We start from the raw sequence: 19,264 nt of genomic DNA on the forward strand, positions 1-19,264 counted from the left end.
TATTATTATTATTATTATCATATTATTATTATCATTTTATTTCAATTATTAAACTGTTTTTATCTCAACCCACAAGTTTTTCTAACTTGTGCTCTTCCAATTCTCTCCCCCATCCCACCGGGTGGGGGGGAGTGAGCGAGCGGCTGCGTGGTGCTTAGTTGCTGACTGAAATTAAACCACGACAACATGTGCATGTGCAAAGGTAGTTTTGTCCGGTTTAACTGTTTCCCTTACTTCCTTGCCCCTCACTGGCAGCAGTCCATCTTTAAAAGGTCACTGCAGCTGCTGCCTGGCTTGATTTACATTGAATTCAGTGACCTGGGTATTATTTGGGAGCCTTTCAAGCCTACAAACGCACCCCAGCCAGCACCAAGCTAACACTGTAACACATTTTCACAAATATAAGAAAAGTGCCCAAGTCAGGCACGCTCTGTGCGCTGCTTACTGAGAAAGCAGGTCAGCATGGTAGTAGTAATCAGAGAGTTTGTTAAGGAACGACCGTGGCTCCAGGATGAAGGTGGGCAGCACCACCCGTGACAGGTCCATGCCAGGCCGCAGCTGCTTCAGCAGGATCCACATCAGGCTCTTGTTCTCCTCAGAGACGGTTTCTGTTTGAGACGATTCACCTGTCTATGATGGGAAAAGGGAAGTTCAGGGCAGAAACAGGAAAACCATTTCTTGCGGGTGCATTTACCTGGAGGGTCCAAGCTCACCCAGGCATACCCGGCCCTGGCACAAAGGTGAATGCCCAGCTACACCACTGCAAAGAGATATCAGCTCTGTCTCAGGAGAAGTGAATCCCCAAAGCACTAAAGTGAGTGGTACAGAAAGACTTGGGCCTCTGTGAGAGCTGGGACGAGGCAGGGAGCACACGTCTGCTGTGCTCCTTCCTGAGCCACTGCCTCCACACACCTCAGGACTGTGATGGTCCAACCTGGACCAACATTAACCAAGGGGACTCTGCACTGCAGTCCCTCAGGAGGTGTGGACATGCCCAAGGCTGTTAGAGCATCACTGCTTCCTGGTGGGATGCATACAAGAAGCTCCTCTCAATCCCGTTCTCAGCAAATGAGAGACTGTAAGATTTACATTATTTTTATTATATGTGTAGAAAAATTTAGGAGATAAACGAGTAATCAGCAAAGAATGGAAGCAGTCCTCCAAGTTCAAAATAAGACAAACTGGTAGTGTAGGTACTGTAAAGGCCCCATTGGCAGGCAATGTGCACAAAAACTACAGCACCCTCCAACGCTGCTCAGTGCCCTTTGCAGCAGAAGTGTAGGTAACGGTAAAAAATTCAGGGAATATGTTGTGGTTTCAGCTATAACTGTGTAGTTCCTCTCCATTCAGTGGGGCTACATGAGTTTAACATGGTGGAATGGGCCTTTCAAGCCACTGGGGAAAGAAAATGAAACTAAATTTTCAAACATGAATGTCATTTTAACACATCCTAGGCATCAGAATTTAACAATGAAAGAGAATACTTAGGCTTTCTACTATTTTTAGGCAAGAGATTTCTGTGAGAAAAAGGGCACGGATCCACTTCTGGAATGGACTTTGGTTTGGGAGAGGACACATAGCATATCCCAACAGGATTTGCAGATGGTGTAAATCACTAAACACTCCTTTTCACCACCTGAGCATTCCCAGCACCACCTTTTTGGCTCCCAGTCAGCGCTTTTACTAGTCATGCAGAAACACACTAAGTCCAGCTTGCAGGCTGAGGGGAATTTCAGATTGAGGAACAACAAAGCTCTTTTCATTTCATTGCTTTTCCATTATCATACCATTCTTCTTGTGACAGTCTGATGCAATACACAGCTTGAATCTCCAAGAAGAAATGGAAACCATTAAGGAACGTAATACCACAGCATCAGCTAGGGCTTACAATACATATGGGTCTGTCAGAACTTTCATTATTTATCCAGGTTCTCAAGTGTGCGTGTATTGGTAATATAAATTAATGCCATGCTGAAATTTCTGTACAAATTGTTACTCAGAATGAATCACTGCAGAAGAGATGGATGAAAAGGGAAGGAGAAGAAGGTGCAGGAGGATGAGAACAACTTCAAGTCATTTCTGGTTTGCTTTCCCCTAAAATACATCACCCTCAATAACCCTTTTTATAACTTGTTAAAACTAAAAACTTGGAAAAAATTTTTTTTGGTTATCAATCTACCTATTGAGGAGGTGTCTTTTTTATATTCTAGAACAACTTTTGCAATCTTAAAGTCCTTCTGACACCTGTCTCTGCCTTCACATTCCTACTGCAAATAAGGCAAAGCTGGAACGTCAGATGCACAAGCACGCACCTTTCAAATGCATACAGATGCATGTACATACATGCACACCTTTCAAATGAGGTTTCAAAGCCAAGCTGAATATTTAACAGTGATAGTTTGCATCTGTGACCTTTGTCCTGCCAAATCTGAACTGTAGACACAGACTGAGGGGCAGCAGTTTCAGTTTAAGATGACAGTTGATGTTATTAGTTGGCATGTGTTTACCTTGATACATCTCCGCCCATTGCTGATAGCAAACTACATCATTGCATACAACCTACTTTTCCTTATGTTACTGTCACCAGTGGGATAAGACTCAACAATCAGTTCTATGTGTGTGTTTCAGGTGACGACAGCTCCATCTCTTGGCCAACAACAGAAATCTAATAAAACACCTAATGGCCAAGGCTACATGGCAATTCTTTTTGAAAGCCCACTGGTTGTTACCTCTGCCTGAGCAGCCACACTATGGTTAGCCTTATTTTATGCTACACAAAGTGTCACTCTACAGCAGAAATTTAGTCCTTTCCATTTGGTTTGTACTGCATTTTTTTTAATTTTAATGTAAAACTGCAGAGGTCTCTCTCATTCTCACACACCCACATACACACATCAGTGCTGCCTGTAAGGCTCATTCAAACACCAAAGCATCAGCCTGCCCTACCAACACTTCTAGGACAGGTTTGACACATGGCAAAAGGTCATTTCAGAATAAGCAGCTGATAGAAATTGTTCGCCTTCATTTTGCTGTTGCTTAGTTGCTCAGCTATATTCAAAATCCCCTGTTTGGACCCAGTTACCATTTGCTGTGTGTCTGGGGTGGGATTTGAAGGGAGAGATGCACAAAAGAGGAGTTGGGGTTTTTTTGTCTCTGTAGGTAACAGTTCTGTTTGCAAGCACAATTTCTACAGCAGGGGCTTGCACCTCACACCTGACATCTGAAATGGCAGCAAACATATGCTACCTGGATTGGTGGCTCTTGACCACAAATTGCTGCTCTTGAGGGTGGTTGGGCTGTGGAAAGGAGGAGGCAAAACTGAACTCCTCCTGCACCTCTGCAAGGTGGTATGGTAGAGATGTTCTTTTGTGGTCTCTCATGTAGATTGTCCTGCTATAAGGAGTCTGTGGAGAAACAAACAGGAGTAATATAATCCGTGTGTGGGACACTTAACCATTCTCAATGTTTTAAGTTATCACTCAGTGAAACACAGAGTGTAATTATGACATATTTAACTATATTTGTTTCCTCAATTTATTATTTCCTGTATTAGTAGTACACTTTCAGGAAAACATTGAAAGAGGAGCATAAGAGGCTGGTGAAGGGTCTAGAGCACAAGTCTTATGAGGAGTGGCTGAGGGAACTGGGGTTGTTTAGCCTGGAGAAGAGGAGGCTGAGGGCAGACCTTCTTGCTCTCTACAACTCCCTGAAAGGAGGTTGTAGCGAGGTGGGAGTCGGTCTCTTCTCCCAAGTAGCAAGCGATAGGATGAGAGGAAATGGCCTCAAGTTGCGCCAGGGGAGGTTTAGATTGGATATTAGGAAAAATTTCTTCACCAAAGGGGTTGTCAAGAATTGGAACAGGCTGCCCAGGGAAGTGGTTGAGTCACCAACACTGGAGGTGTTTAAAAGACGTGTAGACCTGGTGCTTAGGGACATGGTTTAGTGGTGAACTTGGCAGTGTTAGGTTTATGGCTGGACTCGATCTTAAGGGTCTTTTCCAACCTAAACGATTCTAAGATTCTAAGAAAGAAACAGCTTTCGAGCAAAGTGGTTTTCTTTGAGCACCAACAAGACTTCAGCTTCTTTGTTCAAAGCAATAGGCAAGGGAGTGCTCAGAGCCCTCCTGGCGCTGGAGCAGAACTCCTCCACTGCCTGCCCAGACTGATTCTCACCCAACACACTTGGCTTCCCCAGCTCTCTACCGCTGCCCTCCTCAGAGGTGTCACAGTGACATCCAGCTAACAAAGGCTCTTATATGGGACAGAAATGCATCCTCCTGCTGTTAAATGACATGAGAAATGGCTTTCCTACAAGAAACTGTCATTTAGGAATCAAGTGGCTCAAATGCTCCATTAGGACACACAAAAAGGATGTTCCATGCATAATGAAAAAAGGAAAGTATCATATTTTGTATCACGCAAGGACTAAGCATCCTAATTGGTCAGGACACATGCCCAGAATAGTAATTCCCCCTCCCGCTGGCTCCACAAAGCACTGTGCCAATGCTATGTGGCTGCTTAATGCAATAACTGGTTAAAGCAATTGCTGATGCTGGAAACACGCCAAAGCACAGTAGTGGAGCTGCTGTTCATAATGCATAATTATTAGAGCACATGATAATTCAACATAATTTAGCAGAAAGCTGTGCATTGCTTTATCTGTAAAACACTGGAACTCACAAAGCTGGTTCTTAACTGCCATGCATCTAAAAGGCTGAATGACAAATACTATGAACAGAGATATTTTAACAGAAACAGGCAGTGATTAAAGTATTTTTTTTCTTTTACCTCCCCAAATTCCTCATAGATCTGTTCAATATAAGTCGTCCCTTTCCTTCCTGGAGAGATCTCTCCATGGATTTCTGACTGATCGCTCTCGCTTTCATTTGTCTTCCGGCTGTTCTCATGCGTTTCATTCTCCGACTCTTCTACGTTGTCTCTCTCGGACTTGTCCGAAAAAGCATCATTTTCCAAATGGTGGTGGTTCTCCAGGGCTGATTCATTCAAACTGCAACACACAGTTCATTACTTGCTTCAATTTGATTTACAAAGCCAGATTTCTTAAGGCCTTTTAGACAAGGTAAAAACACTCCCCAGGACTCAAAATAGGGTGTGCAGCCCAGGAGAGTATAAGACATTGATTTCCTGCATAGCAGCGTCTTTATCACAGAAACAGTGAGATATTTTCCATTAAAACTCTCCCCTCCCAACTGCACTTTGCAAAATGTGCCACACAGCTCCACTTACCCACCCTTACACAGAATTGCCGCTGGCTCCAGATGGGAGCCCGCATACCGGAGGGATACAGAGCACACACTAACATCTACACTGCTGATGTGAGAACTGAAGTGTCAATCAGGAGAGATTTTTCCCTTTACAGAAGCAAATCAGTGGATTGTAGCATATGGGAAAAATGTGACATTACGGGATACATTTTCTTTTCAGTACTATTGCTACTTTATTTCAACAGACGGTGGTCCTAAGTCAGCCCTACACTAGAAAAGGAAAATTTAAAAAGCAATAGAAGCAAGTATTTTCACCCCCCCCATCCTCCCCACCCCCCCGAAACTAACCTGGGGAATGTGCTTCCCCCACATAACGCTGTGTGGAAGAACTGAGTTAAAAGCATGGACTGGACAATTACATGTAAGAAGAATACCCAGATTATAACAGCATCCAAGGGAAAGCGTGGAAGGTGTAGCAAGCTTCATGCTCAGTGATCCAGGCTTTAGAGAATGAGGAGAAAGCCAAAAATTCTGTCTCAAGTAGCCTATAGCATCTCCATTTGAAAAAGCAGATGCAGTTCATATGACAGATGGCAAACATGATTAGATGGGCCAGAGGTCAGACGCTGAAAAGTATTCACTAAATGCCCATTTTTTCAAGTGATATTTAGCATGGGCTTCATTTTTCCCTATTCATACATGTCCTCACACACACATCACCTCTTTCATGGCCTAGCCTACCTCTCAGGTGCTGACCTCAGCTTGACTTTCCTCTGAAAATTTCTTACCCAGTCCTCACGCAAAATTGCTCTTGGATAGAGCAGTAAGAAAAGATTTCCAGCTACACAAGGAGTTTCAGAGGATCTAAACAGGCCCTGGATCTTGAAGAGTTTTGTTACTTCCTGTAGTCCGTCTCCCTCTCAAAGCAAGATTTCTCTCCTCAGTACATGGGAACGTTCTGTCAAGCCTGAAGTCTCTCCATGATGGGTCTTTTCTCAGGCCATTCTGGGCATGTTCCAATTTTGATCATAGATTAATGCTGAAAGTTCCCATCCCTTGTTCTCCCTTTTTTTTTTTTTTAAAGATAATTAGGCATTGCTAGTTAGAGCCAGATTAAAAAAAACAACCGAAGAGTCAGAACACAGAATTGGCATCAGCTTTTCAGAAGATCTCAACTTCCAACTATGCACTGAAATAAGCTCATGATTTTTAACACGCCAAGCAAGCCACATTGTGACAGCCACAGCTCAGTTTCTGGAGAAGCTCAGTTTCTAGAGTTCTTTTAAAAGTGTCGTCTACAGCCATTTGTATATATATGTATGTATGCGTACATGTCTATGTGTGTGCATATATAAACTACAAGGTTTTTTTAATTTACAATTTTACTGTAAAATAAAACTAAGATCATAAATCAGAGAGTCAATGACCACTATACTCCAGCACTAATAATTTGCTATTAGACATTATGTGTTTTCATCGTTCTAGTGCCAGGATGTTACTACTTTTTTTCAGCTAGCAACCAGCAAGTGTAATGACTGATAACCAAATACACTGGAAGCATAGAGTATAGCACATGCATGAATTTAAGATAATAAAGGAGGAAAAAGGTGAGGAGAGAGCTGTCTAGAGAGATTATCCCATGATTCCTCAGCACAGATACTTCCCGGATGGTAGGTCCAGGGAAGTTGCTGATCATTTAAATACCTAATTTATTTCTCAATTTTTCAATGATCAGCTAAATATGTGTGTGTTTGTCTGTGGTTGCTATGCTCCCTTACCTAGTGAAAGTTTTCTCCATGGGGTAAAAATGCTTGAAAGAACAGTTCATTATAAGGCTTACGGTTCATGGCAGAGAAATAGCACTTGTTTCTATTTCACATTTGTAAGAAGAGCAAGTGTTTTTCAGTGTCACCTGCCTCACATTTGGGAAATATGTGACGTTTCAGTGGAGCAAATGACTCTTTTCTTAGTTTCCTCTGCTCCCCCCCATTATTTTTAAGGATTTCAGATTTAGTCCAAGAGGGAATTAAATTCACATGAAATCCCACTCAACTGTGCACTGATAACCCAGCAGCCACAAACAAGGCAAGACTTAACACATCCAGAGCCAAGGAGCTGCTCTGGGGAACCAAAGGGAAAACAGATGCTCCTCATTGAGGAACAAATTTGAGATGTTGAAGTGGAGCCAGGCTCTTCTATTCCTCCAAACAGAATCATCACTGAATACGTACGATATGCTAAAAGCAAAAGCCATGCTATGAGCTTGAACTAAAATCAATGCAAAGAATTCCCAGGGGCTTCCAATGAGATTTGGACCAGGCTCTAAAAGCTGGGAGGGAATGACTATACTAAAGTCAACACTGGATTTCCACCATGAACATGAATAACTTGGCATTTTTCATGGCTAATTTACTGTTTCAGCATATTGGAGCTGTGCTTTATTCTCTAGGGACATTCCTGGAAACTTCAGTCAGTGACCAGGACTGGGTTTGATACCGCTCTTCTACACAAAGCAAAAAAAAACTTTGGCTCTTGTCAAACAAGTAAACCAGCCAGATTCCTGGGGTTGTTGGAGATAAGACATGGAAGCCACAAGAAATACAGCTTCATATTAAAAAGAAGAATGCCTGGTGCCCTAAAGGCCTCTTGTCTAAATCACAGATTTACACAGTACTTCAGACTTTGATTCACTTGCACAGTTCTCTCCCTCTCATTTTTATACACTACTGAAGACATGGATTTTAAAATCAGTGTATAATCTTGACTTCTTTCACAGCAGGAAAGGAGCAAAGCAGCCAGCAGACAAATGCAACTTTGGCTCAACGGAAGATTCGCCTTTGCCAACTCCTTTGGGTTTTGTTCTCCCTATAATATCAATCATCTCCCTTTTCTTTTTCTTTTCTTGACAGAGTAGTTTGGCTAATTTGAAGATAGAGTTAAATGTAATTAACTGCCCCCCTAACAACAGCGTGCCAATTTAATTGGTAAGATTCCCTGTAGGGAAGGAATTTAATTAGAATGATTGAATCCCTATGAGGAAGCCACTGTCAGTAGCAAACCAAAACCCCTTTGCTCAGCACTTGCACAGTTTTGGTTTTGCATTCTCCCTTGTTTAAATGTTCTTTATTCCTCCAGGGATGACAGCAAGTCATTCCCCTGTCCCGCAACCATCAAACTCCCCTGGGCTTCAAGCACTGGGGAAAGTCTGGGTACAAATTAAAACGAGTGGTAGGACTCAGAAAGGAGAGTGTATTGTCCAGACGACCAGACGCTGAACACCCAGCTTGAACCAGACTCAGCTAAAATCTGAGCCTGTCAGAAAAATCAGGTTCCAATTGTGGGTACTCTGTCCTGCTGAAAACTCTGCCACGTGTGCTACTGCTGAGCCCCATAATTCAAGAAGGCTTTTAATGATGAACAACTAAGAGGTGAAACAGAGGCATCATTTAAGCGTCATTTACGCATCATATTTTGAAGAAATACTTTAATACAGTTTTAACTCTATCTTCTGCACTTCCTTACAGTAGCCATGGGTCTGCCTGAATGTTCTCAATGCCACAGGCTCCATTTTAATATTGGACTTCTGTACACATATCCATCAGCTGAAAAACAAGTCCACTGCATTCCTGGATTCATTATCACAGTGAGCACAGTCCTAAAAGACTCTCTCTTAGGCAGAAAGAGATTAGAAAGTAAAGTATTATGGAAGAAGCCCAAGAACAGTAGAAGTATTTGCACAAGTACTAGAGTACATGCCCTGGTAACACATCCGATTTCCTTCTCTTCTCCCACTGCTCTTCAGTAAAGCTCTTCTTCAAACTCCAGCTAAAAACCCAAACAGCAGGACTGGAAAACACATGCTGGGAATACCAGATCTTTTCAGAGCAAAGGGCAAACCAAAATGCTGCCATCCCTTTGGTCCCACGGGACCAGAGATACCTCGACATTCTGAAGAGGACTCAGATCCCTGCTGTTGTTATAACAGAGCCTAAGAAAACCACTTAAAAGTGAGGTTCCACTGTGCAAGGCATCATCTTTGCAGACTGCAAGAATTGATACCCTAAAAACTGTGTACACAACGGTGCATTTCTGTGAGCCCTAAAAGTCAAATTCGTATCAGCAGAACTAGAAATAAACACTACATCTCCCAGTTCCCACTCCAAGGGCCAAGTATCTATACCAGAGGGATTTTTGAAGTTGCCTGTTTAGCTACAAGCAACAGAAAAGGCCTGGGGTTTTTTAATGCTTACAGAGCTTTGATGTGAGTTGTTCCAAAATGCTGCAGTAATACTAGGCATACAAATAGAAAGGCGACTGTGGGGACTTTTTTCCCCTATGTAAAAATTTATCTGATACATCAAGGAAGAAATTGGAAACCACTCAAAACCCCTGTAGAGAGAGAAAGTAATTATAAAACTAAGGATGCAGTGTGTGCACTCTACTGACTATGACACAGTATTATTAGAAAAGAGAACACATTACTAAAAAATAGATCAGACTCAGAGCCACATGTGCTAGCCAACAGCTAGCTAACTTTGTTAGTGATTGTGTCTGTATAACTACTCCAGTAGCTAGATTCTGCAGTCTTTACTCAGGCAAGCCATTTTTCACACCAGCATCTCCAGACAGCATTTTGGCCTAAGCAGGGGACAGAAGAAAATTGTTTACGTACACACAAACACAGCTGAGGTTCTCCCCGGTCTGTGTGCTCAAAGCATTAGGTGACAATAAACCTCATATGCACCAAACCCATATAACAGTGATGGATGCAGCAGAAGAACATACAGGCTAGTTTTTAAACAGGTTTCCTTAGTGGACTCTGGCTAGATTATGCTAAAGTTAAAAGAATGACCAAGCGTGAGCCATGCAACACCCCTCTGTGCATTAAGAAGTGATAGCCCCATCTTACTGGAAGAACTCCTGGTCTGAGATAGTGCTTGTGTGCAAGAGGTGGTTGAGCCCCGCATGTGTAGAATCGCTCGAGCAGTTCATTTCTCCATCCTTTCCCTGCTTGGAGGCACTGAGCCGGAAGAGGCTGGAGCAACGCAGGGCAAGTTCCAAAGCATCCAGCCAGCATCGGCCTGTGAAAACAAAGGGAATTATTTAAGCACAGGAGAGTAAATAAGACAATTCATGCATTGCTTCTCAAAAGCTTCTTGCCTGGGAGTAAAGTTCATTATAATTCATGAAGTCACTGTGTACAATAATCTATTTTTCATACATATAATCCCTAGGTTATCTTGCCAGAAATGGTGTGTTTTAGTGGCTGCATGAGTGATACATCTGCACAGGTAATACAGTGGGAAGTTCACCCCAACTCCCCCTTCCCTAATAGCATCTCTTCCTCTGATCTCCCACAACCTGTTCACACTCACCCCAACTCCCCCTTCCTCTGATCTCCCACAACCTGTTCACATCCCCTTTTGCCCCTTTCTGATTTTGTCCAAGATGCAGGAAACGTGTACAAGTACTGTGCTTTCAAACCACCTAGCAGCTCATGTCTGCAAGTAATACACCCCGAAAACACATTCAGCATTTGGCATCCCCACCACACACACTACCCAACGGCAGGGAGATATCGAGGCACTGCGCTATCAGGAGAGGCCCCTGCTTGGTATGGGATCACTGAACTACAAGCCAGCTCCGGGGTCCCACAGAGAGTGTAGTGCTGCAATAACAATCACTCCAAACAAGAGCCAGGATGATCAATACTTGCCAGAGTGATTAAGACTAGAGGAAGTTGCTTGTCAGGCTGTTTATTTTTCCTCTTTCTCTGTATTTTTTTCCCTTTTCTCCATTCCTTCTCCCTGCCCAGTCCATCAGGTAATCTGGGTGGAGCATCAGTTTTTCTTATCTTGTCACAAAAAATCTTTACCTGAAGGGTCTACTTTGCAAATAACAGAAACTGTAAGGATGGCACAGAGATGAGACAAACTGCAGTTCCTATGCACAGCCTCGCTGGATTTTCTTAAGGCCTGCGCAGATCCCACAGGCAGGCAGCAAATGAAAAGCACGGGAATCCAAACTGACCCTTGGCTCCTTTTGCAATGATCCATACAAGCCTACAAAGTTGTGTGTTAGTGTTAAAGCCTAACCACAATAATGCTGGAGTCACTGTATTCTTGGAAGCACCTGAAAATAGCCTGCTTCTGTAGTGCAGTCATTAATGAGGCCAAGACACCCGCAAATTGGCTCAACATTCAAGAATTGAAGTATCAAGGGAGTTATCCACTAATTTCAAGCATGTTTAACAGAGCTCTTCATTACACTACTCAGAATATACTTTGCAATAATTAGAAGTGTGCTTGAGAGGCAGTGAAGAAAACAAAAGGATTTTGCTCTAGCAATATCAAGTGCTACAAACAGGTTTTCCCTGGACCACATTCATTCCTAGGCCCCATCTGGGAAATGTTTCTATTACATTCAATTCTATCACACACTTAGCATCAAGCATATGCCTAAATCTCACTGGGATCCTGCTGTTCTCTTGGGCAGAATTCCCATCAACTTCAATGTGACCAAAATTTGGCTCTATAAGAAGATCAACAAGAGTTTAAAAAAAAAAAAAAATCCAGATCATGTGTATATAAAGAAATGTTTATAAATTTGTGTAGCTTTCAGCGCTTGCTTTGATACCAAGCTGCAACCAGTGTGAAAGAGAAAAAAACTCCAAAACTTTGAAGAATTGCACTTGAACACCGAGCCACAAACACCGCAGGCCGTCATTTATTCTAATTTCATCCCATAAATTCCTTCAGCATCAGCTTATGATTTAATAATAAAATCACACATAATGGTTAATAAAAGATTAGGAAGGTTGAAGGCTGTTGGAATTGATTTAATGCTATTTTGTATTTAACAAATATTCTTGCATTAAGGCTTTACACACAGAGATTTATTCCCTTCTTGCCTTGTGGAGGATTTGCATGGATAACCCATTAGAGTTAATGGCTGCACTGAGCACAAATCCACTTCCTCCTACATATCCCTCTTCCCCAAAACCCACCAAGATGAAAACCTGTTTCAGGCTATTCCATACAAGGGAGCACACTCCTGCTTAGGCTCACCTCCTTTGACTCTCCTCTCTCTTTACCTTTGCTCTTCTTTTCCAGTTCTGCAGAGTGAGGACTGCATGATATGACATTTGGAAATGCTGCATATGTCAAGATATTTTTATATTCAATGGGCTTGTAAAATCAGATGCTTTGATAGGTAGCTTGATTTGCAGCAGCATGAGCACTTTGGAGCAGTAACGGAGGTCAGCTCCTCAGCACCCTGCAGCACCCACGTAGAGACATTATCTTATGACGGTTATGGCAACGCACTGGCTATGTTTATGCTTTCTAACAAGAGCTGCAAGGGTGACCCCAAAGTCTCCCTCAGCCATCTCCCTTACTGTGCCCCTGCAGCCCATCCCTCCCCAGGGCTGTAGGCAGAGCAGGCCGTGCTGGCCACAACCCCATAGGCAGCTCTCTTACCCCCCCACCGCCACTGCCACAGGTATTCACTGGTACTAACATGAGCTTACAGGCTTGGTCAAACCTTTGGGGTCCACCACATTACCAGAGGAAATTTCTGCATAACATCTAGGTTTTTTATCTCTTTAGATAACTCCCTGGAAGGGGTTATAAGTAGCTCAAATCTTTTTTGAAACCTTATTCAAGGAGCCTACATTAAAAAAAGATTTAAAAAATTAAAATATTCATTTTAATATTCCGAGGCAGAGACACAAAGCTTTAGAGGAACTCGCTGTGCATTAGCAGTCAGCATTATTTGTGCCCCGCAGAACACAGAAATGGCATCAGTGTACACCCTTGTTTTCATTTCTAACAGAAATTGAATTCAAGGGATGCACAGCATCCCCAAGCTAAGAAATGGGCCTTCAGCCATCAGGTGGTGCTGTGAATCCAAACAAATATATGCCATGAAACGACGTAAAATATGGGATTTCCTCTGCAAATGAAAAGGTTACATTCTCTGCAAGTCAACAGTGTGTTAATTGCAGCACAACACTGTAAAATTATACCCTCTCAATTTCAGGAACTGCACACAGATAAACCTGTTTCCTTGCTAAAGGCCTACATGAAATGTTTTTACATTTGAATGATCTTGCTATTGAGTAATATTCTTCTTTATTGTGAAAATGATACAAAAATGCTAGCATTTGGATTACTTAATTGCTTACCTGACAAGTCTACTCACCCCCTCAGGAACTGCAGAAGGGGAAAAAAGTATGTGGTCACATAATTAAAGGCTGTCATCTACAGTCACAGTAGTCTGCATGAAGGCTTCATGCTTACCTTAATTCTCACATTTTCTAATTTTGAGTGGTTGACTCAAGTCGGGGTTTTTTGTATGCAAGGTAATTAGATCAGAGAAGGATGCAAAATGTGGGTTCCTTCAGAGAGGAATGGCAGCCCAATATGATGAATATTAAAGGAAGCAAAAAAGAGCTGCGAAGGAGTTACAATGGTATTCTTTTAAAAGGTTTGAGGTTGTTAAAGCTGTAATGTAAAACACTGCAATCAATTATCAGTTATAATTTTCCACAAATTGTGGCTTAAAACAGCATATGTTTAAGTTCTGAAGGAAAACCCAAGAGCATATTGTCAGCCTATGGCAGAATCTCCCCATAGGCTTTTAAGCTTTTTTTATGTCAAATGATATATTACTCTATCCACTGCAATGATTACTTTTGGACAATTTCTGCAGAGAGCATGTTGTCTCAAAAACACCTGCATTACCTCCTTCTGCTTGGGAGCTGTGAACTAAGTATTCCCTTTCAAATGTTATTTCTGAGCTTGACCCTTTCTTTATTGTATTTAGTATTTTGTCATTGACTTCCAAAGGGCAGCCCGCAGAGTAAGCTCTGGCTCTTACCTGGGCTGCGGAGGAAGAAGAATGAAAGAGAGAGAGTAAAATAGTCCATCTACGCATAATGCTCCCATATATCTCATAAGCCACATAGAATGGTTTACAACACTCAGCAACAGAAATCTTTCATCCAAGCTAACAGAGTTCTCAGTGAGGATAGTAACGGGGAGAAATGACACCCCACCCAGAGAAGATCCCCAACTCTGACATGCGAAGTCAAGTCCAGCTAGATCACTCATACTGGCAGCCGGCACAAAGAACAAAGACATTTCACATCACCCATCTTTCAGCACCTGAACTCTCAGGTAGGTAGGTGGGTTGCCCAGCCACCTTTGGCTCCCTCCAGGAACAATGGGGAAAGAGTGAGACTCTTTGACAAGGTTGTTCCTAAAGCGCAAAAAGTGGATGTCCTGCCAGAGTGCTAGCGCTAGCTTGGGCTCCTGCTCTCTTATGTAGCAGCCTCTCTTCTTGCACCGGTCATTGGTTTCAATAACCATTCCCTACATCACTCTAGCAAATAATGATCACAGCATTTGGCATGTGACAGATGTCCCAGGACAGTGGGATGTCAGAGGAACACATCTGCACATCACTCAGCTGTGCTCATTGGGAAAAAAAAAAAAAAAAAAAAAGAAACAGAGGTGTCTCCTCTGAGTAGGCCTGTAACCCTTTTTCTCTGTTATATGTGTTTACAGTAAAATGACAACAGTCATCAGTGGCAATTTGAAAAAGGAAACTCTGAAAAATCAGTTAAACACAGCTGGGTTCCAAAGTTCCTTCCTTCTTGAAAGGTTTGGGAAAGAAAAAGCTAATAAAGGGCGTGTGTTACCTTGACTTCGCAAAAACAAAGCTGAACGTGCATCCCACATAAGTTTTGAAACATTCCGTATGCTTTCTCCAGGCCTTTTGGCTCAGCAGGCTGGAAAAAGCACCTTGTGGTCCTTTGAGATGACTCCTGCAGTACAGCTGTGCAAATGGGAATCATTACGGCTCCTTGCAGGACGCTTCCCGGGTCTGCAGGGTACTGCTGGCACCATGTGGAAACCCGGAGGCTGCAAGGCTGAACAGGAGCAGGCATGCGCTCACACCAACTCTTTTTTTCACAGACAAAAGGAACTACTAAACCAAGTGACAAAAAACCATTTCTTCTCCCCCTTGGAAAAAAAAAAGCCAAATCAACCAAAGGTTGCTTATGCTGCTAACCTAGGCTCAGTTCAAGGAATAACTTGAGTCTGTCCTAGTCTTCGAAAAGATCTAAAATTACAACAATATCCCACAGAAAAAAAAAAAGGCAGTATTGAAAACACTAAGCTATTCAGCTTTGAAATTCTTCACAGTCACCATCATTCACCTAGATAGAACAACTCATAATTTGATGTGCCAAGTCTGTCTGCCACATTTCGCAACAGCTGATCACAGAGGAGCCAGCCAATGTTCTCTCAGCACTCACCAATAACAAAAATCTGCTCGAGATGGAATCACATTGTTGCACACCGAAATCTCAGTCTGGGACTATACTTTTTTCCATTGCATTCCTGTAGCTACAGAACGGCTGGGATGAATCTCTTGCCAATTAAGACTTCAAAAGCCTCACACCTAGTAACCATACATTCCTCCAGAGAGGCATCACTAAGGGAATATTATTTGCTTGAATTATTAAAGTCATCCAGCTTTTGGCCTCGTGCCTCACACTTACAAGATAAATGCTTTTAAAAATCAACCTGAAATAGACTGTCACCTGGAAACGATGAATTCTTGCTCAAGCGCACACAAATCACGAATGATGAGGAAGAGGCTGATTTGGTTCAGCCAGTGAACATTAAGGTCATCATATTCAGCTGACTGCTTATTTTGCTGTACCACTTGGGTGCCTGTGTGCATGATTTCTTACACTTTGGCTGTCAAGATGCAAGGATGTGATCTCTCAATTAGCTGCAGGTGCAATTTATGCACCGAGCTAAATGAAGTCTGGTTGCAAATGCCTGGATTTTAAACTGCTGTGAAAGGTCTAAGGAATATGAAGGGCAGACATAAAGCTAAGAAGGTAACTTCTATTTTTTCCAGTACTCCCAGGATCCAGTGATATATTTCATTGTGAACTTGGTTTCAAATTGCAATCTTCCTCCTGGTTCATTGCTTCTGTGCGTGACCCTTGTTTCAATAATCTAATTTCCTCCCCAGATCAGAGCATCAATTTTGGGGGAACGGCCAGACGCATAGCAAAGAAACAACAGCACTGTAAGCCAGACCATCAGGATTTCCACACAACTCCATCCACATCAGGCAATGGAGACTACCCAAAGCATGCCTGAAGGAGAGGACAGACATAAAGAACAAAATGTAAGTGTGGTTTACAATTCCACTGTTAAGCCTTTAACCCTTGGTAATCTGCCACTTTGAATTCCCTCTTCACAATGAGATTTAAGCAGGTGACTCAAAACGCTTAGGAGGTCTGGGGCACCGGTTTGGATATCACAGGGGCAGCCCCAGAATGGTCTGGGCAGGAAGCTCGGGACAGGTTTAAACTACTAATTCTAAGCCACTCATCAGCATAAATCTGAAATGCATACATGGTCACTGGGTTGGAAAAAGCAATTTTCTTTTCTGAAACTGGTAAGAAAGAAAGACCCTGTGTTTGTACAGGTTGAGCCCTGTAGGCTGACATGACCTTCCAGATGTCTTTAAAACACATCACAAAGCAGACTGCTGCTGCAGTCCGTGAATGTGAAATCTACTGTAGCTTGGCGGTGGTTCTGCAGGCTGTCCAGAAGTCAGGACCTTAAATCCTACCAACAGCCTGTCACAGATGGTACGGCAGAGGGTAAAAAAGGGATTCTGAAATGCTGAGAGAAAAAGTAGGCCACGTAGCTGCTGATCATGATATAGTTGCCTGGATAGCAGAACTGTACATCTAACATATGCCGCAACTCAATATTCCCCAGTAAGGCAGAGGCCTCCATGAATTACTGTTAAATTTGCCAAATGCTCTGTGGTTCATTTTCCACTACTAACATCGGAGACTGCGTTAAGAAGAACATGGTCAGGACACCTCCTCAGAGATGCTGTAGATTCACACAATATTGCATCTACGGAGGAGATGCTAACATGCTACAAATACACGCTAACATTATGCAAGGGAACAGACTCCACCTGCCCCATTTCTGTCAGCTAGCTTAGCTCATTTTACCTTAATCTCCTGTCTCTCTTGACCATAACAGCATCCTCTACGTTTGTCCAGTGCGTTAAAGAAATGAAACAAACTCAGGTACACCCTCTTGGAGATGCCTCTTTACAACACGTAAAGCTATATAACAGTCTACAACCATTTCAGTAGTGTCTTCTGGGCTTAAAATCGAATTGTATTAATTGCAAAGTACAAGCCTTAATTTGCTGCAGTTTATACAGATTTCTTTAAACGTAACAGTTTCTATTCTTTGTGTCCTTGTCTGTATATGTTTTACATCACCTACTGACATAAATACCGTTTCCAAGTCACTCATCTCCGAGTGTGACACCCATGTGTTTGGCCACTTGTCAGCACGTCTACATCGCTCAATGGAGCGGATACCCTCAAACTGCCCCCACGAAGGCTAACTAACAAACAAAAGGAGCATAGCACAGTCACCATGCCAGGACAGCTCTTGTGTTTGGAAGGGAAACTAGCCTGAGTGTATGACCTGTTCTTCCCTCTTGTCTGCAGATTCACTTCCTTCCCTTCCTGCACAAGGTACAGCCACTTCTCACAGCTCACTGACCTCAGCTGTGAAGTTGCATACTCTCATTCAGCTGAAAATTACACCATTTTTCATGCTAGTATTTCTGGCAGTAGAAAATTTCTACTACATCAAATTTTTTTGTGAAGTCCACTGCTAAATGGACAGATCCTAAAGCTTCAATTCACGTTGGCTGTCACGGTCACCTCCTCCGACTCTCAGGATCTACCAGGCATAATGTGGGCATTCCAAACCTGTGCAGGTGGTTCTAGGGCATTGCTAGTGCTGTTCAAGAGCATATATTATTTCACCCTTAACCAAAGGCCCTAGTTATTTTCTATGTACACGTTTACAATATTTGATTGAGCGGTATCTCAGTTCCTCCTCCTTCCCTTGATCACATTAGCTTTCCATCTAACCTTAAGACTCTACTTCAGAGAAGCGGCAAAGTAAAGTACAAAAAAAAATGTACTACTCATACATAAGTAGAATAGTAACTCTACTTTGATCTGCCTGGCCTCTGCATGCTTCCCAAGAATCTTGGCCAATATCTTGGCTTTAAAAATACATTCCACTAACTCACTATTTTAAGGTCTTATGATACCAGAGACATGTAATAATTCACTGGGCAGAAAGCTTCCCACAGGCATTTAAATATTGAAAATTCTCATGTGCCAGATATGGTGCCTTTTGTGCTTTTTCAGCATGTGGTGCATGACCCAGACAGAGAGATCACAGCTAGAAAAGTCTTACCTCTGATGATCTCTTGGGAGCTATTGCTAGCTTGGGAGCTTTTATGGGTAAGGTTAGTTAGAACAAATCTAAAGCTATTGTACTCCACATAACTGGCCTATGGCAGTCGTTGTAAAAAGAGAGAGCAGAAGTTCAGCCACAGATCTCTTTGCCAGGCTGGCTTTAAGGTTTAATCATTAGGTTTCCACCAGAATGAAAGTTTTCATTTACAAGATAGCTGAAATGCCAGAAAAAAAGTACTTTATGAGACAGCAATTTATCTTGAACACATACAATGACCACATTGGTCGCCTTGCGCATTTTCTAATTAAGTTAATGGAAAGACAAGTTACATGCGTCTCTAAGGAAATAATAATTTAGAAAGTCTAGATTGACAGACAGTTATTGAAGCTATTTGGTTGCCTAAGAACTCTGTGGGACTGCTCCATATATCTATTCTGCGGGCTGTCTGTATAACCAGGGTTTGAAATGCCTGTAATTTAGCAGCTCTACCCAAACAACACTTTTTTTCCCAAGAGACTATTGTATCAATCTATCCTTTTCTAGACAGGTGATATTTGGAGCCAGGTTGGAATCCTGTACTCCTTTACACAAATAAGCTGTACTGTTCCATAAATTACAAAAGCATAATAGTCAAAGAAACAGATGTGCTTCTACGGTTCTATACAAGTTCCACTTATTTTCATATCATTTCACTACA

At 42.4% G+C, this 19,264-nt stretch overlaps 1 protein-coding gene across 2 annotated transcripts in view; it reads right to left on the reverse strand.

Annotated features, from left to right (window-relative positions):
• Positions 1 to 19,264, reverse strand: part of OSBPL5 (oxysterol binding protein like 5) — a 114,452-nt gene that overhangs the window by 19,237 nt on the left and 75,951 nt on the right. For both annotated transcript variants that reach the window (XM_009288756.1, XM_009288755.2), the window contains exons 8-10: positions 10,134 to 10,305; positions 4,788 to 5,007; positions 446 to 630 (exon numbers count right to left, since the gene is read on the reverse strand). In XM_009288756.1, the coding sequence (XP_009287031.1) occupies positions 446 to 630; positions 4,788 to 5,007; positions 10,134 to 10,305 (577 nt within the window). The remainder of the gene's footprint in view (positions 1 to 445; positions 631 to 4,787; positions 5,008 to 10,133; positions 10,306 to 19,264) is intronic.

This window comes from Aptenodytes forsteri, unplaced genomic scaffold, assembly GCF_000699145.1.
Source record: "Aptenodytes forsteri isolate BGI_AS27 unplaced genomic scaffold, ASM69914v1 Scaffold8, whole genome shotgun sequence".
Classification (NCBI taxonomy): Eukaryota; Metazoa; Chordata; class Aves; order Sphenisciformes; family Spheniscidae; genus Aptenodytes; species Aptenodytes forsteri.